The sequence below is a fragment of the Ischnura elegans genome, chromosome 11 (assembly GCF_921293095.1).
Source record: "Ischnura elegans chromosome 11, ioIscEleg1.1, whole genome shotgun sequence".
Taxonomy (NCBI): Eukaryota; Metazoa; Arthropoda; class Insecta; order Odonata; family Coenagrionidae; genus Ischnura; species Ischnura elegans.
In genome coordinates this window covers 58,222,726-58,248,877 of record NC_060256.1, presented here as the reverse complement: position 1 = coordinate 58,248,877, position 26,152 = coordinate 58,222,726, and the positions used below count along the sequence as shown (strand labels likewise).

General features: G+C 39.0%; 1 protein-coding gene across 2 annotated transcripts; it reads left to right on the top strand.

Moving 5' to 3' along the window:
- Window positions 1-9,357: 9,357 nt before the first annotated feature.
- On the top strand, window positions 9,358-19,865 carry LOC124168336 (visual pigment-like receptor peropsin). 2 transcript variants are annotated; one of them, XM_046546508.1, is made up of 9 exons: window positions 9,358-9,603; window positions 12,739-12,850; window positions 14,165-14,336; window positions 16,062-16,189; window positions 16,390-16,492; window positions 18,444-18,563; window positions 19,136-19,238; window positions 19,324-19,464; window positions 19,553-19,865. In XM_046546508.1, the coding sequence occupies exons 2-9, from the start codon at window positions 12,748-12,750 to the stop codon at window positions 19,679-19,681; spliced, it is 999 nt and encodes a 332-aa protein (XP_046402464.1). In that variant the 5' UTR covers window positions 9,358-9,603; window positions 12,739-12,747; the 3' UTR covers window positions 19,682-19,865. The 2 variants fall into 2 exon arrangements, with proteins under 2 accessions (XP_046402464.1, XP_046402463.1); XM_046546507.1 differs by having other exon boundaries at window positions 9,359-9,603; window positions 14,156-14,336; window positions 19,553-19,864.
- Window positions 19,866-26,152: the final 6,287 nt, after the last annotated feature.

Below are 26,152 nucleotides of genomic sequence, written 5' to 3'. Positions count from 1 at the left end.
TCCAGGCACACTCCAAAATTTTGGTGTACATGAGTATTTTTATAACACTTGGAATTCCAAAAACCTGCCAGTGCTTGGCATACTCAAGATATCCATCAATTTTGAAAATGTATTTCTTACAAATACATCAGCCAACCAATAAAAATTTAATTGATCTTTCATTCTCAAAAAAATCTAACATTGCTTGAACCATGATGGCAGCACCTAAATTATCATCAAATTCACTTACCAACTTAGACTCAAAGGAGGGATCTCCACTAATTTTTCGGCACAGGGATCAACCAAATCTTTATCCATTGTCACCGGCAATTCATTGAAATGGATCTCTTCCCCAACAGCATCTCGTTCCTTTGGGTAACCAGCTAAAAGGGCATCCTTTTTTTTCATAAGGCGAGAAAAACCAGCTGTCATGTCTTCTATCCTCAAGAGGAGCTGACTATGTATTTTGAAGCTGCAATTTACTGCAGCCTGTAATTATGAAATTGTAATTAATACACTAATACCTAAAAATTACCTTTTATTACCACTACCTCAACACACCTGATATATTTAACCTTTATAATTGTATTTTAATAATGATTTAAACACCACAAACGTAGGTTCTCAATCTCGATCTCAATCAATCTTTGTAGTGTTGTTGTCCATCTGGTGCTGTCCATGAATCACCTCCCATATGGGTTTTATAGACCAAAGTAAATTATTTTTTTATTTTCTTATTATTACACATTGCTGCAAGTAGACTATTGCCTAGTGGCAGCATTGGATGTATACAGATAAATAACAAACGTACCCATCTAATACAAAGTTTAGAAACAGAAAATACACCCATGGTAAACAATAATACATTAATTCTAATCTCATACTACTAAGAATTTAACATTGTCCCAATAAACCAATTTCAAAAAATCCATTAAATACATTAATTCTAATATAATACAACTAACAAATGAACATTTACCCAATTAACCCAATATCACACTCTCTCTTTTAAACCATTATGCAATTAACCAATGAGCACTCCACCCTACAAATTTTCGCATTTGCAGGGAAGATCTTAAAAATAACTTCAGGTAGGTCGTTCCACTCCTTTTTTCCTCTATGCAGGAAGGATTTTTTCAAAATGTCTGTTTTCTGTTTTTTTAACTTAATTTTGAATTTATGATCTTTTGATTTATGATATGTAGCAGGGTGAGTCCAGCTTCAGACCTATTTCTTTCCAACCCCGCTCATTTGTAAAGGCTTTGTACACCCCGCATAACCTATTTATGGTTATTCACACCTTTAGGGGTTTTCATCCTAGAAATCAAGCCCCAATTGAATGGGAGAGTAGGACTTAAAAAGCAAACTCTATCAAAATATATTTTTTTAATGCCCCATCATCAACAGGTAGTATCATAATGCTTACAAATGCTGAAGGTTTTCTTATTGCAGGATCAATTTGGATCCTTCAAATTGTTTTCATAGCCAACCCAGGATTTTCTTAGTTATTTTTAAGAAGATTTTTTGTAGATAGCAGAGCTTAGGCGCATCAAAGAATTATCCCTAATTCTGTTGGAACTGATTAAAATATTGTGGCAGCATTCCCCAAGTCCCAATATTGCCCTTTTATTATGACCAGAAAGGTATTATTTGAGGACTTCTTGTGACCAACAGGCTGCTGATGCTCATATGGCATGCTTCCATACTAAGCTAACACCTTTCAGGGCTTCCCCTAAAAATTTTATCTCCTTGTCATCACTGTAATGTATTTGGATTGAGGGATGCACATCAACACGTTTTTGTTTCCGTGTCTGACTCTGCTTCCATTCAGTTTATGCTCACATCAGTAGCTAAAAGTTTCAAAAAGATCAGTTGATAATGCCTATGAGATTCAAGTATCTGCCTCCCCTCAGTCAGTTAGTAAGTAGTGGTAAATAGGAAGTTGTTTGCTCCTAATATTCCAAAAGAATATCCTTTTTTTAATTCCAACATTGACAAGTACACAGGAGCTAGGAAAAGAAAACTGATGTCCCCGAAAGTAGATGCAACAGTGGAACTACAGTACAATAAGGAAGGATATGATGCTATCTGTAAATGGGACAATTATGGGAATTCTTTAATGCTTATTAAGTTGGTATGGACATGTCCAATGCAGGAGTAATGAAAGAGTCTGTATCAGGAGTACTGCAGTTGGAGATCAACCCAAAAATAAAGATGAAATTGAGGAATACTCATTTCATCCAGGTTTCATTGGTTGTACTCCATTCTTAAAAATTAAGACTTCTACTCAGGCCACTTGGCTAAACTACATAAGTCGTGGGATTTGATGTAGGGAAACACCACCCATACATCATTTGTACTGTGCGGACATTAAGAGAAAATAGTGGGCTAGATGTGGATCAACTACGGCATTATGTGGAATTCACCAGTGTGGGTAGATTTTTAATGAAAGAGATATCTTCAAGATATCCACCAATTACCCAATGCAGAAATGATAAAGATATATAAATTCATGGATTTGAATAATAACACAAGTTAGGGATGCTGGTAACTATGAAGAATAAAAAAAGATTGAATTTACCAAATAAACATTAAATTCCTCAAATAGAAATGAGAATAAATGGCATTTGATAATAGAAAATTATTTATTTGTGAGCATGAAAATTTTTTGAGTTGATGTGGTGCCAATGAGGATTTAAACTGGATCCCAGTGATGTTTTATGGAATAACTCTGAAAATAGCATTGAATTCTGGCATCTCTGCAATACCAGAAAAGTGTTGCATATTAAGAGTATTTCTTAAACTTAAATCTTCAGGGCACAAAGGTGAAATTACCTTCTCATGGAAATAAATTCATGGAGCCTAAGGATATTGCTGAAGCTGATGTGGTATATCAGAATTCTTAAGCGAGATTGCTACTATATACAGACAGGAATGGAGGACAGCCATTGTTGGGAAGGGAATGGCACTAGTACACTTGGCAAATAACCGATGCAAGTGTGTCATAATTTGACGGGGTGAAACATATCATGGAAAGCTTTGAGGATTTGTGGAATGAGGGACTTAAGTTCCTCATACCTCACATTCACACAAGGGAAATTTCACTGAAAGAGACCTAGCCCCCCACTTGAAGACAAATGTAAAATCAGTATTTTTGAACCAGAACCTTAGCTTCTGCCCATAGAAACCAAGTTAATGAAGGGCTAAAATAAATTGCTGGAGCTGGGTATTTTGTATCCACTAGAGCATATTCAGCAACTAAGCTGTACTCATTGTGCTGGCAATGAAAAACAACAGGAAAGTAAGGATATAGGAGCACTTTAAAACCAAATTTGAATATGTAATGAGAAATGGCCTCTCCCAAGTGGAGGAGAATTAGCAGGGTTGTCATGCATTTTCAACAATTGATGGGTCCCTGGCATTTCAACACTTCGTTTTGAATTAAATCTCATGGTAGATGTGTACCATAAATCCCTACAAGTGCCTTTTTAGACATGCAAGAACACCATTTAATTTTGCTTTTGAACCTGTCATATAAAAGAAAAAAAGAATGGATCAGGTGACCTGAGGCCTTTCAGGAGTGGTGTTAGAAGGTAACTCATAGAACAATTCACTTGAAAATTCAACAGCTCTCCAAATGTGATTATTTTAACTTGGAAATATAGAATAACCTCTGGTGGGATATGTTAGGTTTTGAAAACAACCATGCATTTGAATCAAAAAGTAAACACAAAGATATTAGGAACCCACAAAGACATTATGGACTGAATATAGCAAGAGCCTCTCATTGGATGAGCTGCACGTGACACCAGCAGGTAGCCTCAATGAGAGGTAAAGCTTGGCCTGAATGACTGAATTTCCAAGGCTCTTGGCCACAACAGTTTTCATCTGATTGGATATGGGAAATTCGCGCACCAAGAAACTTTACCTCCACTTTTCCCCACTTCCTTTTGCCGCACCCCATAACCTGCACAGATATTTGAACAGAGTGTAGTAGGAGACAGAAAACTAGCAGCATGTGAGTCCTTGCGTGTTTCCCACTGGTCCTCAGCATAGTACCCAATTGAGAAAAGGCGTTTGGTTTGGAGGAAAATAGAGGGGAAGACAAAAAATCCAATGAATTCGAAGCAACAAAGTTAAATGGAATGCTTCAAAGGCTTTTAACCCTCCTTGTGTAGGCTTTTGTGGTGTGGTGAGGATTCAGCAGACAGGTTTTCGGGGTAGATTCATCTCTGCAGACGACGGTTTCACCGGCATTGCAGCAGGCTTCTTCAGGTCAATGAAGTGGAGATCCGTGGTATCGCCCGTCTCTTATACACCCCATCAGAGGCTGGTGTCTTCTCATTGGCTAGTTCAGGAGGCCCGGGTGGCTTCTCATTGGTCCGCATCTCTCGGCTCTGCCCTGTCTCTCCGGGTTTACTCTTGAGGACTCTTTTCCATGTGATGGGACGGATACCAGCTCCCTAACACATGGAAAAGAGTCCTCTAGAGTAAACCCGGAGAGATAGGGCAGAGCCAGGAGATGCAGACCAATGAAAAGCCACCCGGGCCTCCTGAACCAGCCAATGAGAAGACACTGGCCTACGACGGGGTGTATAAGAGACGGGCGATACCACGGATCTTCACTTCATTGACCTGAAGAAGCCTGCTGCAATGCCGGTGAAACTGTCGTCTGCAGAGATGAATCTATGCCGTAGTAACCCCGAAGATCTGTCTGCTGAATCAGCTTTTAACCCTCCTTCGGGTGCAATGGACCTGACAGGCACAGCTTGAGTGCTTTTTCATTTCTTCGTGCTATTAGGCGACCCGTGGCGCTCATAGTAGCTGTTTGTTTTGAAATGCTCTAAGCAGCCTTCTTGCTTGTTTTGACTTTGGCTGTCCCCATGGGAAGTTGTTTAAGTTTTGGTCAGAGAAGCTCCTTGCACCCGAACTTGTCACAATTTTAAAGGAATGTATTTTTGATAGGCAGAATATTTTTTAGGCATTTTCACTCGATGCTTCGACGATGTTTACTACTTGATGCTTGAATGCATTTAGTGAAACATAATTTCCTAAAGAGCATGATAAATCACATCTATCTGGATCGGTTTGGATGGGTGAAAAGGGGTGTATATACTACACGTAAGACATCGTTTAAGTGTTAGACTACACTGATAAAGGTGCATTAACGTTTCAAGTTGCAGCTCTGAGCCATGCTTTGACTTAACAATGGATTTTCGTATACGTGCCTATAAGGGAGTGCCTGACCTTGAATACTGCACCTGATGGAAGGTTAATGATAATTACCCAATACACTACCATCCAGGTGACCAATGGGAATTACACTCGAGGCAGGCAAGCAGCTAATGATCTGTCGGCAACTTTTACTTTGGAAAGAGGAAAATGAGGTGACATGTTTGAATATCCCTTGCTGACATTACAACACAGATTAACATCTCACCTGAAAGGGAACAGGTTTTCTTTCCAATGAATAGTGGCAGCAAAATAACCAATCCCATCGAAGCAAAATGATTTTTTCATCACAAATTTCACTCTATGTGCTAGTTACTTTGGACCCATATATGTGACTAAATAAAAAGTAATCTTTTTCATCCAGTACTTTCTTAACAAAAATTTTCATTTGAAGTCTGGTGATTAAAACTTCAGCTATTATCATGTAATTTTAAGGATATTTTAAGAAGATTTTTGCAAACATTTGCATGATCCTATAATATAAAAAAATCCATCTAAGAAAATACTGAAGGGAAATTTTCAAATTTGAGATAAAGGTAAATATTGACTTGGGTCTAGTGTGTGCATTCTAAAAATTTCAAGAGACGCATACCCCAGCTAAAACCTTTGCTCAGAGAGGATTAACAGTTAAGCGTAGAATCCTTTGAGTTATGTTTCCCCTTTGAGCATGCCAAGAGGTGAGCCTACCCGGCAGGATGTTCTACCACAGAAGTATGATGTGACGTACAGTATTAGACAAAGACATACAGCATTAGAAAAAGACGCGAAGGACGCATCAGATACTACCAGAAGTAGCCCTATGAGCTTAGGGAGTATGAGATCCACCTACGTACTAACTTTGGTTGCAATCTGTGCAGCCGTATCGAAATTCATAGCGGACACACGGATATTCTCTTTTATATGTATAATAAAGTAGCAGGTCACCTAGCATTAGGGGCGCAGCTAGGCTGGTGGGTTTTAGGTGCAACTAATACCGGTGAGTGTGGGGGTATGGTATACCCACCAGGATAAGCGGTAGGTGCGAGATTGATAAATTGCGGAATTTTAGGATAAATGGTTCCAAATGGTGAGTTTTACGGCTTTCTGAAGGATATTTTATCAATCCTTTTCACTATTCTATTAGTATTATCAATATAATTAAGTGAAATGGATTAAACTTAAAAATTTCTCTGAGCTCTGGGGAGGGAGAGGTTTTATCCCCCAAAACTCCCCCCTTGCAGCGCCACTGCCCGGCATTGCTCGGGAAAGATAGTACCCTGAGAAGTGGGAACCTTGGAATTCATTGTCACATAGCAGGACTTTTAGGAAAAGGAAAAAAGCAGGTATTGTGACGGTATATACATGATAACCCCAGCCCCAACTCCCTTTATTCATCCCACGGTTGCCTCAAAATTGAAATAAGACGGTCTAAATTAAGTTGAATTATTGAAATAAGAACAAACAATGGAAAAAGCGATTTCCGTAGATATACCGCGCACGGGATCAGTTTATACCCCGCTCCACTTCATTGATCGTTATGTATGTCAGTACGTGCGTAGACCAAATACGTCGTGTGAATGCATATCCAGGCAAAAACGTTAGCGCCGAGAGGATTATAGTGTGGTATCCTCTGACTTTTGTTTTTCCTTTAAGCGTGTGAAGAGGTGTGCCTACCCCGCAGGACGTTCAACCGCAGAAGTTGTATGACGTGACGTAACAAACGGTCATGAGAAAACGACGCAAAGGATGCGTCCCACCCGACCGAAAGTAGCTTTGGGAGCGTGAGATGCAACCATTTACAAACTTTGGCCGCATTCCGTGCAACCGTAAGGAATCGAATTGCGGACAGACAAACAGGCATCGTCTTTTATATATGTATATAGAAGAAGATAAATAATAATATAAAGACGCAATCAAGTAGCGTCAAGTCGGCATCTATACTCTGATCCAGCCACGGCAGCGAAACGCCCACATCGCTCGAACGCAGAAACCATTATTTTCATCTTTTGCTGCCTCATAAGAGTTTTTCCCTGATCATGACCTCCAAGGGGATTACATAGGTTGATTTCTGTCGCCACTTCTATCGCTTTTTAACCCATTACCCCCAGAAAAGGTTCTGCTTGCGATTGTGAAGACATTCAGGCAAGTTACTACTGTGGTCGTTTTTAGTAATCCAGTGAATTATTTTGGTGATACCCGGTGATATGGTGCCGCGTGATTTCAAAGATACATCAACTTTTTTCTTCAGAATGATCCGTAGCCATATAGAGCTACACCATGGTGGTAAAGAGGTCAGAATCTATAGTAGTTTAATTTCTACGAGTGACCTTGATAAAAAGGATAAATCATCTAGGCAAGCATATTTTTTAACGAAGGAAAGTGAAAATAATCAACGCAGCGTCATTCGTGTCTTGGGTATTTTTATGATACTTGCATAAAAATACACAAAGTAGGCGTTCATATTCAGGAATGCCGACTTACAAAAAATATTTGGGGGGCCCAAACCTGAGATCTTGCCCCGGGAAATTTTAAAAAGTAGTGAGTTTTAAGTTTTTAAGCATTTTAGAAGAGTCATATGATCAACATTAGAACCCTGATAGCTCGAATCTCGATATACGGACACTCCGGGTAAAATCGACAAGCCTGACACATTTTTTCCTCACACCCATAACGAATTTTTGGGAGGGCTCGGGCACCCTCAGACCCCATGGAGTCGGCGCCACTGTTCATATTGAATCTCCGATTGGCACTCGTCTCTTTTCGTCAGTGGGCTAGTTTCGACCAGCTTCAAAAATAAACTAATAAGTGGATTTCGTGGAAGTTTACTCGGGAATTTCACCGGGTCAGGTTCTCCAACTCCATCTCGACCGACGTTTCGATGTGCGAGTCGTCCATCGTGGAAGGGCATTATGCTCGGTGGAATTCCCGAGTAACCTTCCACGATTATATACGCCGGAAAAGTCTGCCATCATCCTTAATAAGTGGATTTGATTATTGAAAGCTTCGAAAACTTATTTGTGAAAATTTGACAGTAAAAAAGAGTGCGGGTTTTCTTCAAGAGCCTCGTATGCTCAGAATGGTAGGTTGTAGCCATAAGCTAAGGTGGGCGGAAGTGGGTTGATCGCTTTCCGAAAATGTCCGCAACGCGGAGACGAATATATTCCGATCCGCTTTTTTTGACAATATTTTGTAATCGAGTGTTTGCAATTGCAAGGAATAGCAATGAAAGTAGCGAATTTGATAAATCATATCATCATGAATACAAATGTCGATTAGCACCCCTAATTGTACCTTATTTCTCCGTGAAACTCGGATCGATTTGACCGTCAGTGTGACTTTGGTAAACCCATTTAAATGCGTGGTGAGTGACAATACATCCGGATACGATATTTGGATTTGTAGGCCTTGGTGGCGGCGGAGTTAAGTCCTTGCCAGCCAAACCGATGGTCGCTGCTTCGAGTCACGCCAGAGCATCGGTGTTTTTTAATGTGTTTTCCAAATAAATTAAAATGATCGTCATTGGGGGAATCTGTGATCATTACAAACATTATTATTATAACCAACTTTGACATCCTCTTTTATAATACTTGTGATGACTATTTCTACGACTACCAAGCCTGATCAATATTTCCCTGACATTTCCAGGACTTCCCTTAACGCTCAGCCAAGAAACCGAGAAGGTCGCAGTCATAAAATATAAACAACAAATGGTAATTTTTACGCTGAAATATATTACTTCACTGACGACCATGGTTTCGATTATCTATGTCTTTGTCACCAATATCAAACCTGTTCTTGCAGTATTTTATAAAAAAATTATTTCCACTCTTTTTAAACTCAAATATTGTTCTAAGCCCCCGCCGCAAGCCCTGGCCCAGCTACTTTTAGCCCTGCAATACTACTTTACATTCGATCTCGCTTTTTAGGGCGGGGAAGCATTAAAAAAATATGCTCACGCATTATCACACGAGCGTCCTACAAAAAAAGAAAGAACGAAGTTCCTGAAAATTTGCCGCGATGCAGGCAGGCAGTCGTGTTTTTCGGGCGTGTCGCCTGTTTCCCCACCCTCCCTTGTTCAGCCTCCCGCGACCCCCCAGCAGCAAAACGTCACTTTTTTTTGTGAGACACGGTGCTCGGATTCCTTGATGCGCTCCAGTCGTCACCACCACACCAACAGCGAGGCACCTCGCGCACCAAGCGACCCGACTAACCTCACCGGTCTTCACGCGCGCGCTTGCCATTGAGAAGAGACGACGACTCTCCGTTTCGCAGAAGAGTTGGAAACGCTCGTCACTGACGACTCGCGCGAGCCAGTGAGGAAGATAAAGAGGATTCATACAAGAAACCATCCTCAACAGTAACAAGGCGACGGAAAAAAGATTGTGACGGACAAATTTACAATCCCATTCCAGGGTGAGTTCTGAATTTTTAATGCGGAAAATATTATCACACATAATATTAGAGATGATCCACTGCATGGATTTAAAGGCCTATTTACACGATACATTAAGACGTGCGAGATAATGTCTGTTTCCATGAATGATTTTTGTGGACCGGAACGGAACATGTGCGGATGCATGAACCAAATTAGAACAGGTTCTATTTTCTGTGCATACATTCGCACAAGCTGGGTAGTTACACGGTACATTTTGGCGTTCATACAATTATACATTAACCCGTACGTGTTAACGTACCGTTTAAACAGGCCTTAAGAGGAAGCACTCCCCCGAGACCGGCATTATTTGGTTAGGAATAACTCGTTCAAAGCTAAAACTATCATCTTAAAATTTTCAGGTTACACACAGCCTCTTGTCGCAAATATTCCTTGTATCTCAAAGTTTAAAATTTCTCCTCAGTTTGTTCTCCGATTTAAGATTTTTAAACTTGAAATACATTCATGCCGTCTACTCTATGTAACCAGAAATTTTTAAAATATAATACCTACATGTTTTAAACGAGTAATTCGGCTAGTGAACACAACGTACGACCGGTTGATTGGGAGTGATGCATCCCCTTAACGCTCAGGCAAGAAACCGAAAAGGTCGGAGTCATAAAATATAAACAATGAATGGTAATTTCCACGTTGAAATATATTACTTCTCTAACGACCATGGTTCTGACAATCTATGTCACCTTGAAGATGATACACAGTGTCAAAACCATGGTCGTTGGTGGAGTTATATATTAATGTGCTGAAATTACCATTTTTTGTTGATATTTAACCTGTGGCGTAACTATGGGGGGATGAGGGGATGGGCGTACCCAGAATCAAAACTGGTTGGGGAGGAAACTAGCCGTGGTCGTTCAAGTTGTAACTTTTTTGCACAGAAAAGGTTAATAAAACCAAAATTTTAAGGAAATTATGACAGCAATTTATTAGTTTTTATAATTATTTGCTTTAAAAAATAATGATTTTTATTTTAGTTCCATGTCTTACTCAAACGAAATTTTCGATTTTCTGATGCGTGGAAAAAATTGGTGTAGGCAACCCGCATATCTCCCAAGCAACCATGAAGAAAATTTCTGGTTATATGCCTGGATAGGAAGGTCATGGGTGCGAATCTTATTTTAGTTTTTTATTTCCTTTTGAACGTATTAAATCAAATTAAAAAATATGCGGGGGCTCAAAAAAATCTTCCCCATTACGCCATTCTCTCTTAACTTTAAAATAAAAAAACTTCCGAAGGTTCCACGTTTCATGAGTTGTTGACATCCTTATAGTTTCGAAACCTCATTTAGAGATTACTGCTCATTGAAGGAAGGAATCGCTGATAAGACTGTAAAAAAAAGCAAGCACAGAACAGGAGGGCGAGGAGTAAACGAGACCCGGCCGTAATCCACCCATTGGGAACCATTAATACCATCAACTTATCTACGAATTAGGTGGTCAGTCATGCACCACGAACAGCTTTAGACATATACATCTCATTAACAACAGAATAATATTGGTCTCTTTATTTTTGAAACTCTCACAATCGACAATAAAAAAAGTCGAACGAGCCCACTGAATAGGGATTTGCCCCTCCATGCGGAGACCTCTTCATAAAAGTTACAAGTTAAGTTACATTTCAATCCTGCTTTGTAAACGGTGGTGGAATTCACATCAATTGCCATAGATAAAACTCCCCTAAAATGGTAATCAAACTATGGACCTCTGGTTTACCAGGCCACGGCACAGACCACTAAGTTATTCAGGCTCCATAATTCCCATGACATGGAAAACTAAAGGTTTGTGAAATGCACTGCATAGAACAAGAACAAGTGACTTTGAAAGAATGAATGAACATCTATTGTGCTCTAGGTAAAACCTAAAAGAGCAAAAATAATAGAAAATACATATAATGTTCTACTCTAGTAAAATAAAATTTTGAGAAAAATGTAACATATCATCGATACAAAGGGTAAATATTCGACTTTGTAGAGATTATTGCGAGGCTTAACAAGTAATAAATGCTTGGCCAAAAACAGTAAAATTTTAAATATCAATAACACAAAATTATAGGTTTTAACATGGATCATAATTAACACACACACTTAATCATACATAGAAATTTATGATAATATCACAAAATAAACATGATAAACTAACTCAAGCCCTGGTCTACAAGTAAGCCCTTTCTTTAAATGACTGAAGTGATTGTGTTGTTTTTATATACAGTGGTAGAGAGTTCCAGAATCTAGATGATGATGATTTTTGCATGCAGTCACATGCACAGGTGCAAAGTTACGTACACTAGGATGAAATTTGTCAAGACAAAATTATTTGGATTAGCTAGGATATGAGACTGGATCTCCCAATCGCTGGTCTGGTATGCTACCAGTTACGTCACCAAGCCAACTTCTTCCAAAGTGAATCTCAGACTGGGTTAACTGAACAAGGTGTTGATGTCACAAATCCACAGTGTGGTAGAGGAGGAGGTTATGCTAACTGAGCTACTGTTGGAGAAATTTCAAATGAACCTGACTTAAAATAACTACAATGCTAATTTTTTAAACCTGCTAGACATTAGAATAAGTGCAAAAACTCCTCAACCATGGCAAATGATTTTTCCTCTGTGGAATTTTTGCACGATAAGTGCACTTGCAGGTAACTCCATAGAGGCAGTGGCGCAGCGAGGGGGGGGTTTTGGGGGATAAAACCCCCCCGAGCTCACAGAAATTTTTAAGTTAAATCTATTATTCTTAATTGGATTAATATTGCTTACAGAATACTGTGAGGATTAATAAAATATCCCTCAGAAGGCCATAAAAATCACCATTTTGAACCATTTATCTTATTTTTTTTCCGGTGGAAGGCCCGCTTCCCTGGCGGGTATGCAATACCTCAAGCACCCCAGTATTAGTTGCGCCTGAAACCCCCCCTAGCCTTAATTCTTAGCTGCACCCCTGCATAGAGGTACTCCGCTCATAATCCTGCATTTATCCCCTGAATAATGAGTAATGGGAAAAAAGAACTATGACCAAAATGGTTACAAACCAGAAATTTGAGTAAACAATAGCCTTTCACTCTCCTTGATTCACATTATATCACTCATTTGTTATCTCCAGGACAGGAAAATGAGTTTACCATCAATGGCCATAGCTCCTTCACCAGACTGCCCATGGAATGCCTTAGAAATGCAACACCTAACTTGGCTAGGAGCAGGCTTGATAATATTGGGTAAGTAGTTATTACATTTTATGTATTTTTTTAGAAGTTCTTGAGGGTTTAGTCAAACAAATAAAAAAACTTAGTGGCTAAAGTTTCACTTTGTCCATGAAACATCCTCAGAGAAGAACTCAGCATTACCAAAATTAATGGACAGTGAATTCATTTTAAATGTACATGGGTGCCAATGCAATTCTCTTCCTGACATCCAAACTGCTGTGCCTGATTTACTTTTATATGGTGCCCTTATAGGATCGTGATATCCTCAGTAGCGGATACAGAAAAAACTCGAGGGGGGGAAAGATATCTTGAGTTACCTTTACTTTTATCCTAATAAAAAAATATCAAGTCACATAAAGAGTTTAAGAAAATTTTAATTAAATTTATTACTCACATATACAAGACAATGCCATCTTATGACATAAAAAAGTTATAATTGTGATTCTGCAATGTTTGGCAATACGGGTCGGCCTGCAAGGGGGGGGCACGACCCATCCGCCACTGGATATCCTCAGAAGATGCATTGCTGGTAGAGGTCACAAAGAAAAATATCAGGATGAAGTGAGGGAGGGGAAGCCTGAAGCCGTTCTGGTAAAATGCCTTGCCCTGAGGATGTATAATGTTATGAAACATGGGTCCCTTGTTTAATATGTACCTAATTTTTAAAATATTTAATGGGCCAAGACATGGGTTTCACAACAATGGTACTTTTCCAAGACCTGAAGGTTGTAGCTACCTACACATATTATGAAAAGTGGGACCCTATGTTTTATTCCCCAAATTTTTTTGTATAATGAGCATGACTATGGTTTCATCACATTTTTTACTACTTCAAGGCCTAAAGATGTTGTGAAACTTGAATCGTACCAAGAAAATATAAATAGTGAACCATAAAAAGTGTAATATGTACTCTTATTTTCCAAATGGACAGGTTTCACAACGTAAAACATGGTTATAAAAATTTTGGTCAATATGTTTTGCTTAGGTGAAAACCACTGTCTATAAACATTTTTTCTTCTTCAATCTGATTTACTTTCTCTCCATTAACCATTTTCTTTGAGATAAAAGTAAAAATGCAGGATTCTCAACGTTATGTGGTAGATGACAAGGCGAATTGTTGTAATATCCATGAAATAGAAACAAAAATCTGAGAAGTTACGTTAGGTATGTACCTAATTAAACTAAATATTCACCAAGAAATCTTGAAATCTTTCATCAAATTTCTTTTTTTCTGCTGATTTTCAAAAGAAGAGACACTTAAAAATTATTTATAACCTGCTGTTTATGCTTTTCTTTTTGCATCATTCTTTGCCAAAGGAATTATAGGATCTGCTGCAAATGGACTGCTATGTGCAGGATGTTTACTAGGAGTTGGAATACCAGGAAACCGTGTAGATCAGGGGCATCGCTTGCTACTGCTCAACTTGTCTGTTGCATCTCTAGGAACACTGCTTTTAGCAGGATTTCCTTTCACTGGTCCATCTGCCATATATGGTCGGTAAGTTAGACGTGCATGATTCATCAACACAACAAGAATATAAATAGTCATCTAAGGGGAGATGGAAGGTGCCGCAACGAGTATGTGGAGGAAGACAGAACTATTGTAAACATGTAAGGAGTTTGTGACAGCTATACATATAATATAATCAACTACAGCATGAAACTAGGAGGGCAAAGGAGATTTGTCAGAAAAGACAGTGGATATGCTCACTACGTCACTCACTTGGTCACCCTTCAAAACCTTTGGTATACATAACCTGATATTTCAAAACATACCTCTATGATCTTTGACCCGCACTATGACCCTTGGAGATTAAAAAAATCGACAATATGGATCTATTAACTTTAGAACTGACTTGGCACCCTTCAAAACCCATGGTTCGACACGTTGGTTGTCATGATGGCCCGACGTTTAACTCTATGATCTTTGACCCCTAATATGACCTTCAAAGGTCAAAAAATCAACAATACGGATCTATGAACAGCATAACCGACTTTTGCACCCTTTAAAACCTATGGTTCAACACGTTGGATGACACGATGGCCCGAAGTTTATCTCTATGGCCTTTGACCTCCATATTAACCTTGAAGGTCAATAAGTGGATAATACAGGTATTAGGACAATACCATTGACTTGGGCACCCTTTAAAACCCATGGATTGACACCTTTGTTGGTATGCTTCTCTTTTTGCCAACCTTATGACCTTGACTATGACTTGGTCAACGGTTGTATTTTTGAAAATAAAAGTGTTATGTATTTGTTTAAGCATATTTGTTATTCGTGTCCGAAAAACTAAGAATTGACATCTTGGTCATTGAAATTCAGACTTTTTTCTATCTCGATATTTTTAACATTGAAACCCCATAATGCAAATTTAAATTTTTGGTTTGGACCCACATTGTAATGTCCCTGAAAAGAGTACATCACCAGTAATGACAGAGGGCAGACTGAGAGAGATGGATGGTGGAGAAAGTTGTAGGGTAGGGAATGAACACTTATCACAAAGGAAGACACAAGCGGCTTAATGGAGCAGAGAAGGGCCTTACCACTCCTTGGGCAAAACATTCTGACCGCAATAAGGGAAGGAAAGGAGAAGGTAGATTCATGAGCACTGTCTACTGTCCAATCTGAGAACTAAATATTTCATCAGTTGATTCGATGTGGAGAGAAGCGTCACATCTCCCCCTGTTCCCAAAGGAGTTGTCCCCAACTAACTACATACCCTGAAACTCCTTTAATTGCTGGCACCTTGTGTTGGGCCCATTTGACTCAACACTTCCTAAAAATTTTGGAACATTAGCATTGAATTAAGGCTTTAACTATTACTTACTGAAGAAAGCTAGATTAAGTTTTGTCAAAATTGATTATTTTTCTGTTTGCATTTGTATCGTTAAGTACATGAAATCCATGTCTGAGCAAGATCCTTCAGTCAATGCTGGTCATGCTAATACTGATTTAGTTTTCTTTGTGAACTTAGTATTATTATTATTTTGTTTGAGGCTGCTGGCTGTGCTGCAGCTTATGTCTAAAGCCTGAATCAAATGAAAATTTTTTCCGTTCCTCAGAATGTTAGCTCACTAAAAGTAACTGTAAAACATCGTGCACAATAAAGGAGCATAGAATCAATTGCATAGTTATGCTTAGTTGGAGTTGTATACTAAAAAAATTCACATAAATTAGATTATTCAATGCACTAATATGATGTCTTACCATGCATTTCAGGTGGCTATTTGGTAATGCATGCTGTCAACTTTTCGCGTTCCTGCGGCAAATGTTTGGCTTGGCGCAGATGGTGGCATTAGTGTTGCTGGCCGTTGAGAGATACTGGCTATTTCATGCAATCACAAAAGGCAAATATAACTTAGCTCAAAGTGAACTTCACAGCTTTTTTTTAACCAATCCTCTCTCACTACTTGAGACATTTATGTTATATACTCATATATCCCATAAAGTATGATACAAACAAAAAAAAAAGTTATGTGCCATGCTTTTCCATAAGTGACAAAAACCTATGAATTAATTTTCTGAAATGAATTTTTCACTTTTTCAGAAAGATCTAGAATGCTGACACTCAAAGGAATAGCATGGGCTATTGCTTCATGCTGGACGGTGTCAATAGCTGTTGCCATACCTCCTTTGATTCACTGGGGCAGGTAATTCTTATTTGTCTTAGGCGAAGAAGTGTGATTGAGCATTAATAATATACCTGCTTATATGTATTCATAGAAAAAAGGATATATTTTCACAGCATAGCATAATTACAAAATAATTAGGAAAATTAAGGAGGGAATAGATGATTTCTATATGAGATTCAGAAAAACGCATTTTAACTTCAAAATAGGTAATAAGATATCAAAATTTTAAACTCAAAATACATAGGGTATAGATATTGAAGAAGAACAGAATTCATTGGAGAGTGCATGCATGCTATTTTTTGCCTTATTGCCCTCATTTTAAGGGAAGAATATAAGCAAACCTAAGTAAAGGAAGAAATTTTAAATTGTAGATGACTTCTTTATAAAAGATGCTTGGCCGGACGACATAGCAATTTCTTTTAACATCATCATAGAAAAAGACAGTATCATCAGATTTCCAGGAGTAAAGAATAATTAGTCTTATTTTTTGAGCACCACACGTTGCAAAAAGAATAATGAACGAGGCATGGATAAACCACGAAAGCAAGTGATGGGGGACCTGAAATTGATGGCCGGTGATTTGAGAGGTTCACTCAAAGTAACACAATCGGCTACAAAGAAATGTGCCTGTTTAAGTTTCTTACTCATCAACAGTACTATGAGTCTTCATCAAGACAAAGCGTGCCTAAGGCTTTTCTAACACACTTCAATACTTTAAATTCTACATTTTCTAGAACTATCATAGGATATATCCAGACGTTTTGCTATAGTATGGTATTTCGAGATGACTGACAGCTGAGGTCATTTGAACCAAGAGGGAAGGCTAGGAAAGGAAGATTGGAGAGAACCTCAGTGTGTACACAAGCCTGCTCTTAACTTCGAGATATGTATCGAGTTTGGTTACCATCTTCTTTTAACACATTCCCAAAAAATAAGTCTTATTGTAAAAGATTAAATATTTTTAAATTGGAGTTCTGCATTATTGAGACAGTTTCATACATGCGAGGGAGGGAAGAGGGAAAAATTAAAGTTGCCAAGGAAGAGGGTATGTGGGTAAAAAGAGGTAACCCAAGATGGTAAAATAGTATATGCATGAGCCATAAAAACCGGGAGTAGAGAATAAAGGAATTACTAGGCGAATAACAATAGGGACTTAGGAAGGACAAAGCAAACAATGATGCCACTCTAGCGATTGAAATAATATAATAAGATGCATCTCAACACTGAGTCCAGTGGCTAGGCATTTGAAAATTCCCTAAGATTTTCAAGTTTTCCAGTGTAATTTTCATTTTTCCAGAAAGGACATAAGTGATACTATAGATATCATAGTACGTGATAGTTGACCATTTTATTATCGATCAATCAGAACTCAAAAAGTCTCCCAATCATATACTCCTCTACGATATGGCATCATGAATCACGAATTTTGCGTTGCATAGCTTTCTGTAAATTGGCATTGGATGCCAAAAGAAAATGGCTCGATTCCTAGTCTATGTGTATTTTTCAGTGGGTAATTTGTATGAATTTGGTAGCTGAAAAATTCACTTGCACGATATTGCTGCAATTACTCCTCATTGAATTATCTATAGCTGCTATGTGACTGCTTTGAAATACGTATAGAAATTTAAAGTAAAAAGTTGAACTCAATATCCAGAGCCTACTCTACATTACCTTCCCAACTTATGACTCGCTAAGCACCCACCAGTATTACTGTGCACTCTTGCTTAGTGACTATGTCAAAGTCCACAAAATTGTTGCATTTTGACAACTCAAAAGAATATACGTACTTGATAATGACACTTCATGGTTTACCTGTGCAGCTCTTGAATATCAATCTTTTTTACATTGTCTGTTTCGTCTTCCTATTCGTTACAATAATAAATCAGTACTTCACTGTAAGCATAATTTCAGAACTATGTGTACTAATGTACTGAGATAATTATAATAATTGATATTAAATTTTCCATAGGTATGCATGTGACAGCACTAGGACTACCTGTGAATTAGACTGGCACATGAATGGGAGTGGACAAGTGACATATAATTTATCCTATCTCCTATTGGGAATAATTATGCCAACAGCTTTAATGTAAGTTAAATCATATTTTATTTACTTAGCAATAAAAATGACACAGGTACTATAAATAAGCTTTCTTTGTGGTGAAATAAAAACACAGTACTATTCCACAAACTTATATTTTTGCAGTCTAGACTGTATTCAAATGTTCTAACTTTTTATCTACCGTTTTAAAATCTGACTTCTTCCTTGACAATCCTTCCTCCTCCCCTTCTCATTAACCTCGTTACCACCTGACTTTTATCTGCCTGCCCTCACCCCACCTCCCCAAGCTTTTATACTTTTTGGTTTGAACCTCCAATCCAACCAACAATGCCCAACCAACAATGCTCAATGCTCCTCCTCATTTAGTTCCCCCCCCCTCCTCCTTCCCTCACACTATTGTTGGATAAATAAGGCTGGATGTTGTATGCTTTTCTCAGTTAGTCTTGATAATGACGGTGTAAACGTCGAAACTAGTAGACTGCAAAAATATAAGTTTGTGGAATAGCACTGTGTTTTTATTTCACCATGAATATCTCATCGTTCCACCAAGTAACGCCTAAATCTGTTGATTTTATTCGCAAGCTTTCTTTGCTTTACAGATTTTTCTGCTTATGGCGAGCTTATAAGGTAATTAAACTTCTATCGATTGACACCACTGATTTTAGTATGGCAGACTCACTTGGTCAGTACTTCATCACCAAGGTAAACATGACGACCATCTTATCAGAGCTGAGTTTGAATATTGAATCCATTGCAGACATTTTTTACAAACATTTTAAACACTTAGGTGGTGGCTTTCTCGGCTATCGGTATGTATTTAAGTTGGCTACCTCGAGCAATTCTTGTATTTTGGACAATGGTCCTAACAGATGTAGAGAAAAATAATATTCCCACTGGTTTGAAAATTATATCACCAATGTTTGTTGAGGTAAGTATAGAAAAATTGTATGCGGATGAACCAAGATATGGTATGTCAGTTTTTTCAGTAAATAAATACCTGTACCCCATCTTTTCAGGCTTCAACTATTATACCATTGATTGTATACACTTCGATGGGCAGTCATGTACGTAACACAATTCTCGGAATATTTAAGAGAAGTACAATGAAATCAAGACATGGCATGATAAGGTTGCAGATGAAATGATTCTCTCTGCTCGAGTTTTTGAAGATTCCAAGCATTATCTTAAAGGTCAATAAAAAAGATAAGTTTTTTTTAGAGCAAAGTTAAGCAACATTTTTTCAGGAGTAATTCTTAATATCAAACAATCAAAACATTTTTAACCATGGGATTCCTAATAGGATTCATTTCAACTTAAAATGTATTTATGTGTTGAAATAAAATTTCTGTGAAGTTTGTAATCTATTTTTCATTTCCCTTAATTAACAAATGGAAAATCGAAATCATTTAAAAAATCTTACTCTGTACCACTGGAACAGTAGATATGCTAAAATATGCTGAGGAAGGCCTCAGACTGTGCCAAAACAGTTAACTGAAGTAAGGGAAACAGGAATTCTCTATCAAATTTGAGAATGTTTTCCTTTATTTTGGTGTTTTCATAAGTGCAGAAGATGTAGCCTCGGGTAAAGCTGTCGTGGATTTTTCAATACAAATGACCAGACGTCGGCTAAAGCTGGCACGGGGAAAGGGAAGTGACCTCTGAGGTAGCAATGGTCAGATGCATTCAGGCCCAGTCTGAAACCCAGCTTAAAGGCGCTACACACGTTCTGACCAAACCACCCAACTGTCAGGACCAACTACGTTAACACCGACGGTTTGAGGGTGTGTAGGCCTATCGCCCGATGAAAACAGTTGGACCAGATGGCTGGGCGGTTGGCCCCGAGAGACCATCCAACTGCCAACCGCCCTGCCCCAATTTCTGTGGTGTTGCAACATGTGTACCGTTATCGGCTATTTTTGCAATCAATTTGAGTTTTGATGTTGCCAAGCAACTCAATGAAACACGCTTCGTCCATCCTCAAATTATTTAGGAAATCATTTACATCCAATTCTCAAAGAAAATTCACAAGGGTGAAACTTCAAGCAAATGGAACGAAACCCTAGGGAGGGCTCGCGAGGATACACTCCCGGGGCAGAGTCTACAAGTGCGAGCTTTTCACCTCTGCACCCAGAAGGGGAGGACAGGAAGGAGAAGGGAAGGAGGCGCCGCCGCAATAGGAGCCCGATGAAGCCTCCTGGGACTGGATAGGGGAGGAAGGGAAGGGACGAGGAATCCCGCACCGTCACAAAGGTGGGCGGGTCCTACCATCAGCGAAACCAGGCATCAGCCATAGCTATTCTAACAACTTTTGAGAATTATCCTATGAGGAAGAATAATCCAATGATCAAATCGTTAGATTGAAAATTCAAGCAGCCATTTCTTTGCCCATATTCTTCTCCTTTTTTTATGTCACCAATGAGAACCTAATTGGCTAAAAATGCATAGCCAACACCAGCCGAAACCAAATTCAATCTACATGATCACGTAGTGTACTGAGGAATATTTGGTAAGTTGGTTGGGTAGGGTGGATTGGTTTGGACATCTGTAGAGCTAGCCCCAACAGGTATGGTCGGGGAGTTTGGTTGTGTCAGGTGATCAAGTCGGAACGTGTGTAGCACCTTTTAGTGAGACCTTAGGGCCACTCCTCAACCCTCCAAGGCTGACCCTCCCACTCAGTTATGATACTTCTCTTTGTAGGAGTTTGTTGTTAAGTGGTTACATTGTCAATGGTTTTTGCAAAGAAACATTTTGTTGCATATTCCAATTTTTTATATTTTGAAATGAATTCTTCATTTTGTCCTGTGCTTGAGCAATTTTTAAATGAAATTTTACAGTTACTAAGAACAGACTTCTGGATTCAGAGCCTCAGTATCTTGTGTTTACTAACTTTGTTATTATCAAAACTAGAAATCCATTAAAAATTCCATAATGCTAAAAAAATGTTAGTTACTCTTATAGAAGGGTAAATTATTAAAAACCAAAAGCAATATTTGATTTAAAAAACTCTGATAACGCAACAAGTTGAATGTGGACTCGTGCAAAAATAGGATTAAAGGGTCTAGACCAGTGGCTGGGGTAATGGCCCGGTGTCCCATTGAGTTGGGTCCCAAACCGGAGGGACGAGAATACCAGGGTAACTCCTCCCAAAAAAGAGCTCCGTACAGAGAGGTTTAAAATATTCCTATGCTACTCATAGCATGAAAAACGTTTTCCTCTCGTAGGCGACAGCAAAAAAGGGTTGCCAATGTCCAACAAACTGCCCACCGCCCGTGACAAACTGCACACCTGAACGTAGAAACGAAGCGATGATCTGCGTGCTTAACAACTATTTTCACCTTTACTCTACGCCTCTGATGTTTTCCGCAGACCAGAATACAATTCCCCTGACTTCCAGTCCCGCTTTTTATTAAGCATGCGTAAGCCTGCGTGGTGCGGATAACAACCTGGAGTCGATTACTCATACCCAGCGGCAAATGCAAAGCATTGTTTTTCCTTAATGGGTACGACAGAATAACATAATTTATGATAATATCTATCATTCGCCAATACTCACCAATTTATTTGACTGTACCGTGCTCTCTGTTCTGTGAATTGACTACATGGACTCAAATTCGCCGTCAAACCCGCCTGCAACAGATTTCGTGTCTTTTTTGTTTTGTTTTGAACTGCGTGTGGCGCCGGTTTCAAAGAAGGAAACCTTTCGTGCACATCACTTCTTAGACTTCAGGATGATACTCGATCATTTCCATTCTTCTGATTCAAATAAGACAGAATTATTAACTCAGATTTTTACTCAAAAAGATTTTTCTGAAAATTTTGACCTTTTTATAGAAGCAGAAAATATTTTGGAAAACAATTAATGGTGTCATTACTTCCTCACTTCAACATTCAAGAAGAACATTGGTGTTTGCAATTCGATAGGATATATATGAAAGATTGGAGTATTATCCACTTAAATATCTGTATTGATTTTATCAATCTTTTATCTCACACTTTACACATAAACTTTTATCAAACTAGCATATATTTTTCAAGGATAGCTAAAAAAGTGTTTGTAAGCTAATTTACAAATGTGTTTTATTTGTATTAGTATCGAATTTTTAACAAATAGTCACTTTTATTCTCCCGTGAACATCCTCCTTCAACAACAGATTATCTCTATCTCTTCTAATAGTATGTTAATAAAAAATGGGAGAAGTTTACAATAGATGTCAGTATTAGTTCGTTACAGAGGTAGAGGATAATTCAAAGATGTTTGAGATGCAGGTGCGGATGAGAACAAATGCATGTTCAAATGGTTTCTGATGCTGTTAATGAGGAATTGCACAGTATAATTACAGAGAGAGAGCATTGATTGAGGAAGTTTGGTATAAGTAACAGGAATGGGCCGTATGCTTAGCAAAGGATACTGTGAAAGCTGGAAAGGTGAAGGTAAGAAAATTTACCTGACATGTTTATTGCGGCAGCATTGTTGTAGTTTGGTGAGGAGCAAAGTTCCTTTTCTGTTTATTTTGTTTATGCCCATTGGCATCAGGAAGCTCCATGATCAGCATCAGCTTGATGCCAATTGGCATCCGCCGTGGTAAATACATATGTTAAAACACTCATAAATATGAGACTCAGGATGCAGTTAGACGCACAAAAGTATAAAGATATGAACACTGAGGGATTATGCTGCCAAAAAAATAATTTCACTTGTTTCAGATTCCAATTGGTTTAAATGTTTTTTAGCAAAATTCTTCCTTATAGTTTGTAGTGCGTTGACTCCAAACACTCATTTGACATCATCCCATTTATAGATCAGCTTTGGCAGATTGCAGCTCTCATCTAACCCACCGTTTCTTCCTCACACCATGGGATATTCATAATGAAGAACCTTAACTCATGCACTGGTCTCTTCCCAAGAGATGACTCCATATGAGGCCCTTTACAACCTCTGTACACTGGCCCATATTGCTTTCACAGCAGGGAACATAAGTAGGTACTTCACCCTATGCATATGAAGAAATAATATTCACACAAGGGATGAAATTTGCTGTGAAAAAAACAATTTGACTTAGCTGGGGCCAAAGGATATTTTCATGGAGAATTTCATCCTTTGAGTGAAGTTGCATCTGTGTGCATGACTATGTACAAAGTTGCTGAACCCTTGGCCTGTGGAAGTTCGTGATTTTAGCTACCAGCCCGAGCTGGAGAGATGCAGAAAATATTTTCCCCTCTATTCTGGCCAGGTGTCTCACAGGGAGTGGGGCAATCCGTCCAATTCTTTCTTACCAATGGATTACCCTAGGTTTCGGCACTTGTCGTAGACAAATTAACAATGTGGAGCAATTTTGAGACAATGTGAAATGGGCAGTAGGATAGAAAATCCCAGGACACTCCTTACCATGCGGGCTGGCCCAGGAGAGTTAAAGATCCCCTTAGGGATCCTCACGGTGGGGGAAATGCCAAAAAGATATCCTGGTAGCAATAAAAATTTTGGGAAACTGCTGCAGGTAGTCAAGCGATAGGGTAGTTTCCTTCATCAAAGAAAATGAAAGGCATTGATTGCGATTCGTTACCCACCATTAGTGTATTCATGATATACAAATTATTTGGTTTTAGAAATACCGGTTTAGACAAATGGCAATGGTCAATTTTAAACTTATTTGAAAAATGCCACATTGGTGGCCATGCGATTCCACTCCACGTGACGTCACAGGGACCCAGATGCTATACGAGTAGTCAAGAGTTCTACATCGTCTGAGATTACCAATGCATGCATGAGGCACAGAGATCAGGGAAACATGTCTTAATAATCACCTATTACAATTGCCTATTGTCGGAATGTTTCCTTCGTTTGATAGGGTATTAATAATCCTTATTTAAGCCAAGCTATACCTGCTAGCAGGGTACTTTGCTACCTGCTAGCGGCTTGCATCAGTAGCCTGCGCCTAGCGATGCACATGTCCTCGCCCCAAGGTCACCTCACTTTGTGGCAGCGGGAACCAGAATGACGTCACACGGGCTTTTCCCGGCATTCATTTTTAGCCGTTGCGTTTTCGCACGCTTGAAAATTTTCACTTTTCATTTAATGGTGAAAAATAGATATCGTCATTTAAAAATCTAAAAGAGTGAAATGTGTACTCCAGGAGTAATAATCTTTAGATTTAGGCAATAAAAAAAATAGGAAACCACCCTATAGTCAAATGTTGAAAAACCTTTTTCTCACAGTCAGCATGCAAAACATAAAAATGTTCTGGCACTCTAAGGGTTAAATAAAACCTTCCCTTCATTTTGGCCAATACCATTCCTATGGCTCCCGATCCCAGTGAGCCGTGCATGCTGGCTCGAGGTCGGCCTGGCTGGCCGTTCGGGGGCAGGTTTTAGGTTTTGCCCCCCCCCCTGGGAGTCAAATGAGGACCCAGCAGGACAACGCCAGTAGACACCCCCCCTCGCCGGCTGTGGGGGCATATAGAAGGCCTTCCTGGGGACGAGACGGGACTGCTTCCACATTGTAATGTGTGCCATTGTTGCTTCGTTGCTGCAGCTCGGGCCGCTGCCCAGCGGTCTTCCAGTCAGGCCCGGTGCCTACGGTGTCAACCTACCCCCTCCTTCTAGCCCTACTCCACCACTACCACGGCCATTTTCTTGTTCATTTATATTACCGTAATGTAATAAATAACTCGCCATAGGCTGGGGAATTTTTTTTTTGTTTTACCCCGTCGAGTTCCTTATTTACCCTTTTCCCCTTCCTTCCGGGAGGTACCCCTTCACCAGTACATAGTTCAGTAGCCCCTGAAAGTGATACATCAGCCTTCAAATAATCACCTTACTTCCTTCCCAAACCACTTTCCTAATCACCTCCCCCTCTGGTTCAGGTTATAAAGGTGTAAGACAAGTGATTTTTTATTTTATATCCCCATGAAAATAGTATCACTGAATTGAAATCAGTAGAGGAAAAAAAATGTGGTTGAGTAGTAAGTCATTTCCTTCCAAACCATGGAAAAGTTTTGCAAAAGAAGCTAGTAAACCATTTAAGTTATACATCAACCTTGCCTACACTGGAGGAGCCACTAATGTTTTTGACTCTCTTTGACAACCATGTTCACTTTGACAGACTTCCAGTCTCCATAGGGGGTAAATGTAGCACCATTAGAATGGTGACAATCTCTTGCCTCTGCAGCATTGTCCTATGCTATCTCTCCTCCTTTCTCCAGTGGCTTCAAGAAATGAAGATGATATTGAGATTCTAGCTCCGAAAAATTCAGTAGACCTCAATAAAGAGCGACCTACCGAAGGCGAAATCTGTTACCAGTCATGCATCAGCAAGTGCAAGTGCAAAGAGTGAATGAATTTTCTTTATCACACACTGTATACTTTTGCTACCTATTTCATGTAGAGAAGAAGGGAAAGAATTGAGAAAAAAGAGGAATAGGATGCAATATGTAATTGACCAATCATGAAGCATTATTATTTGACTAAGAAAATCATTGAACAAATCAGTCACCCAGTGATTCAACCTGAAGGTTAGTTTGGATAGGAGAGGTTGGTGCTCACCCAAGACAATGTCAGAGGCAAATGGATTTTATACATTGAGGTCAGGGGGGGCAGTTCCTTTCCCTGGGCCACCTCTC

Excerpts from the sequence above, each read along its gene's own strand:
- LOC124168336 (XM_046546507.1), top strand. The coding sequence starts at position 12,748 with ATGAGTTTACCATCAATGGCCATAGCTCCTTCACCAGACTGCCCATGG. Across the intron at positions 12,851-14,155 it reads AGCAGGCTTGATAATATTGG|GAATTATAGGATCTGCTGCA; the intron begins GTAAGTAGTTAT and ends TCTTTGCCAAAG. Across the intron at positions 16,190-16,389 it reads ATTTCATGCAATCACAAAAG|AAAGATCTAGAATGCTGACA; the intron begins GCAAATATAACT and ends TCACTTTTTCAG.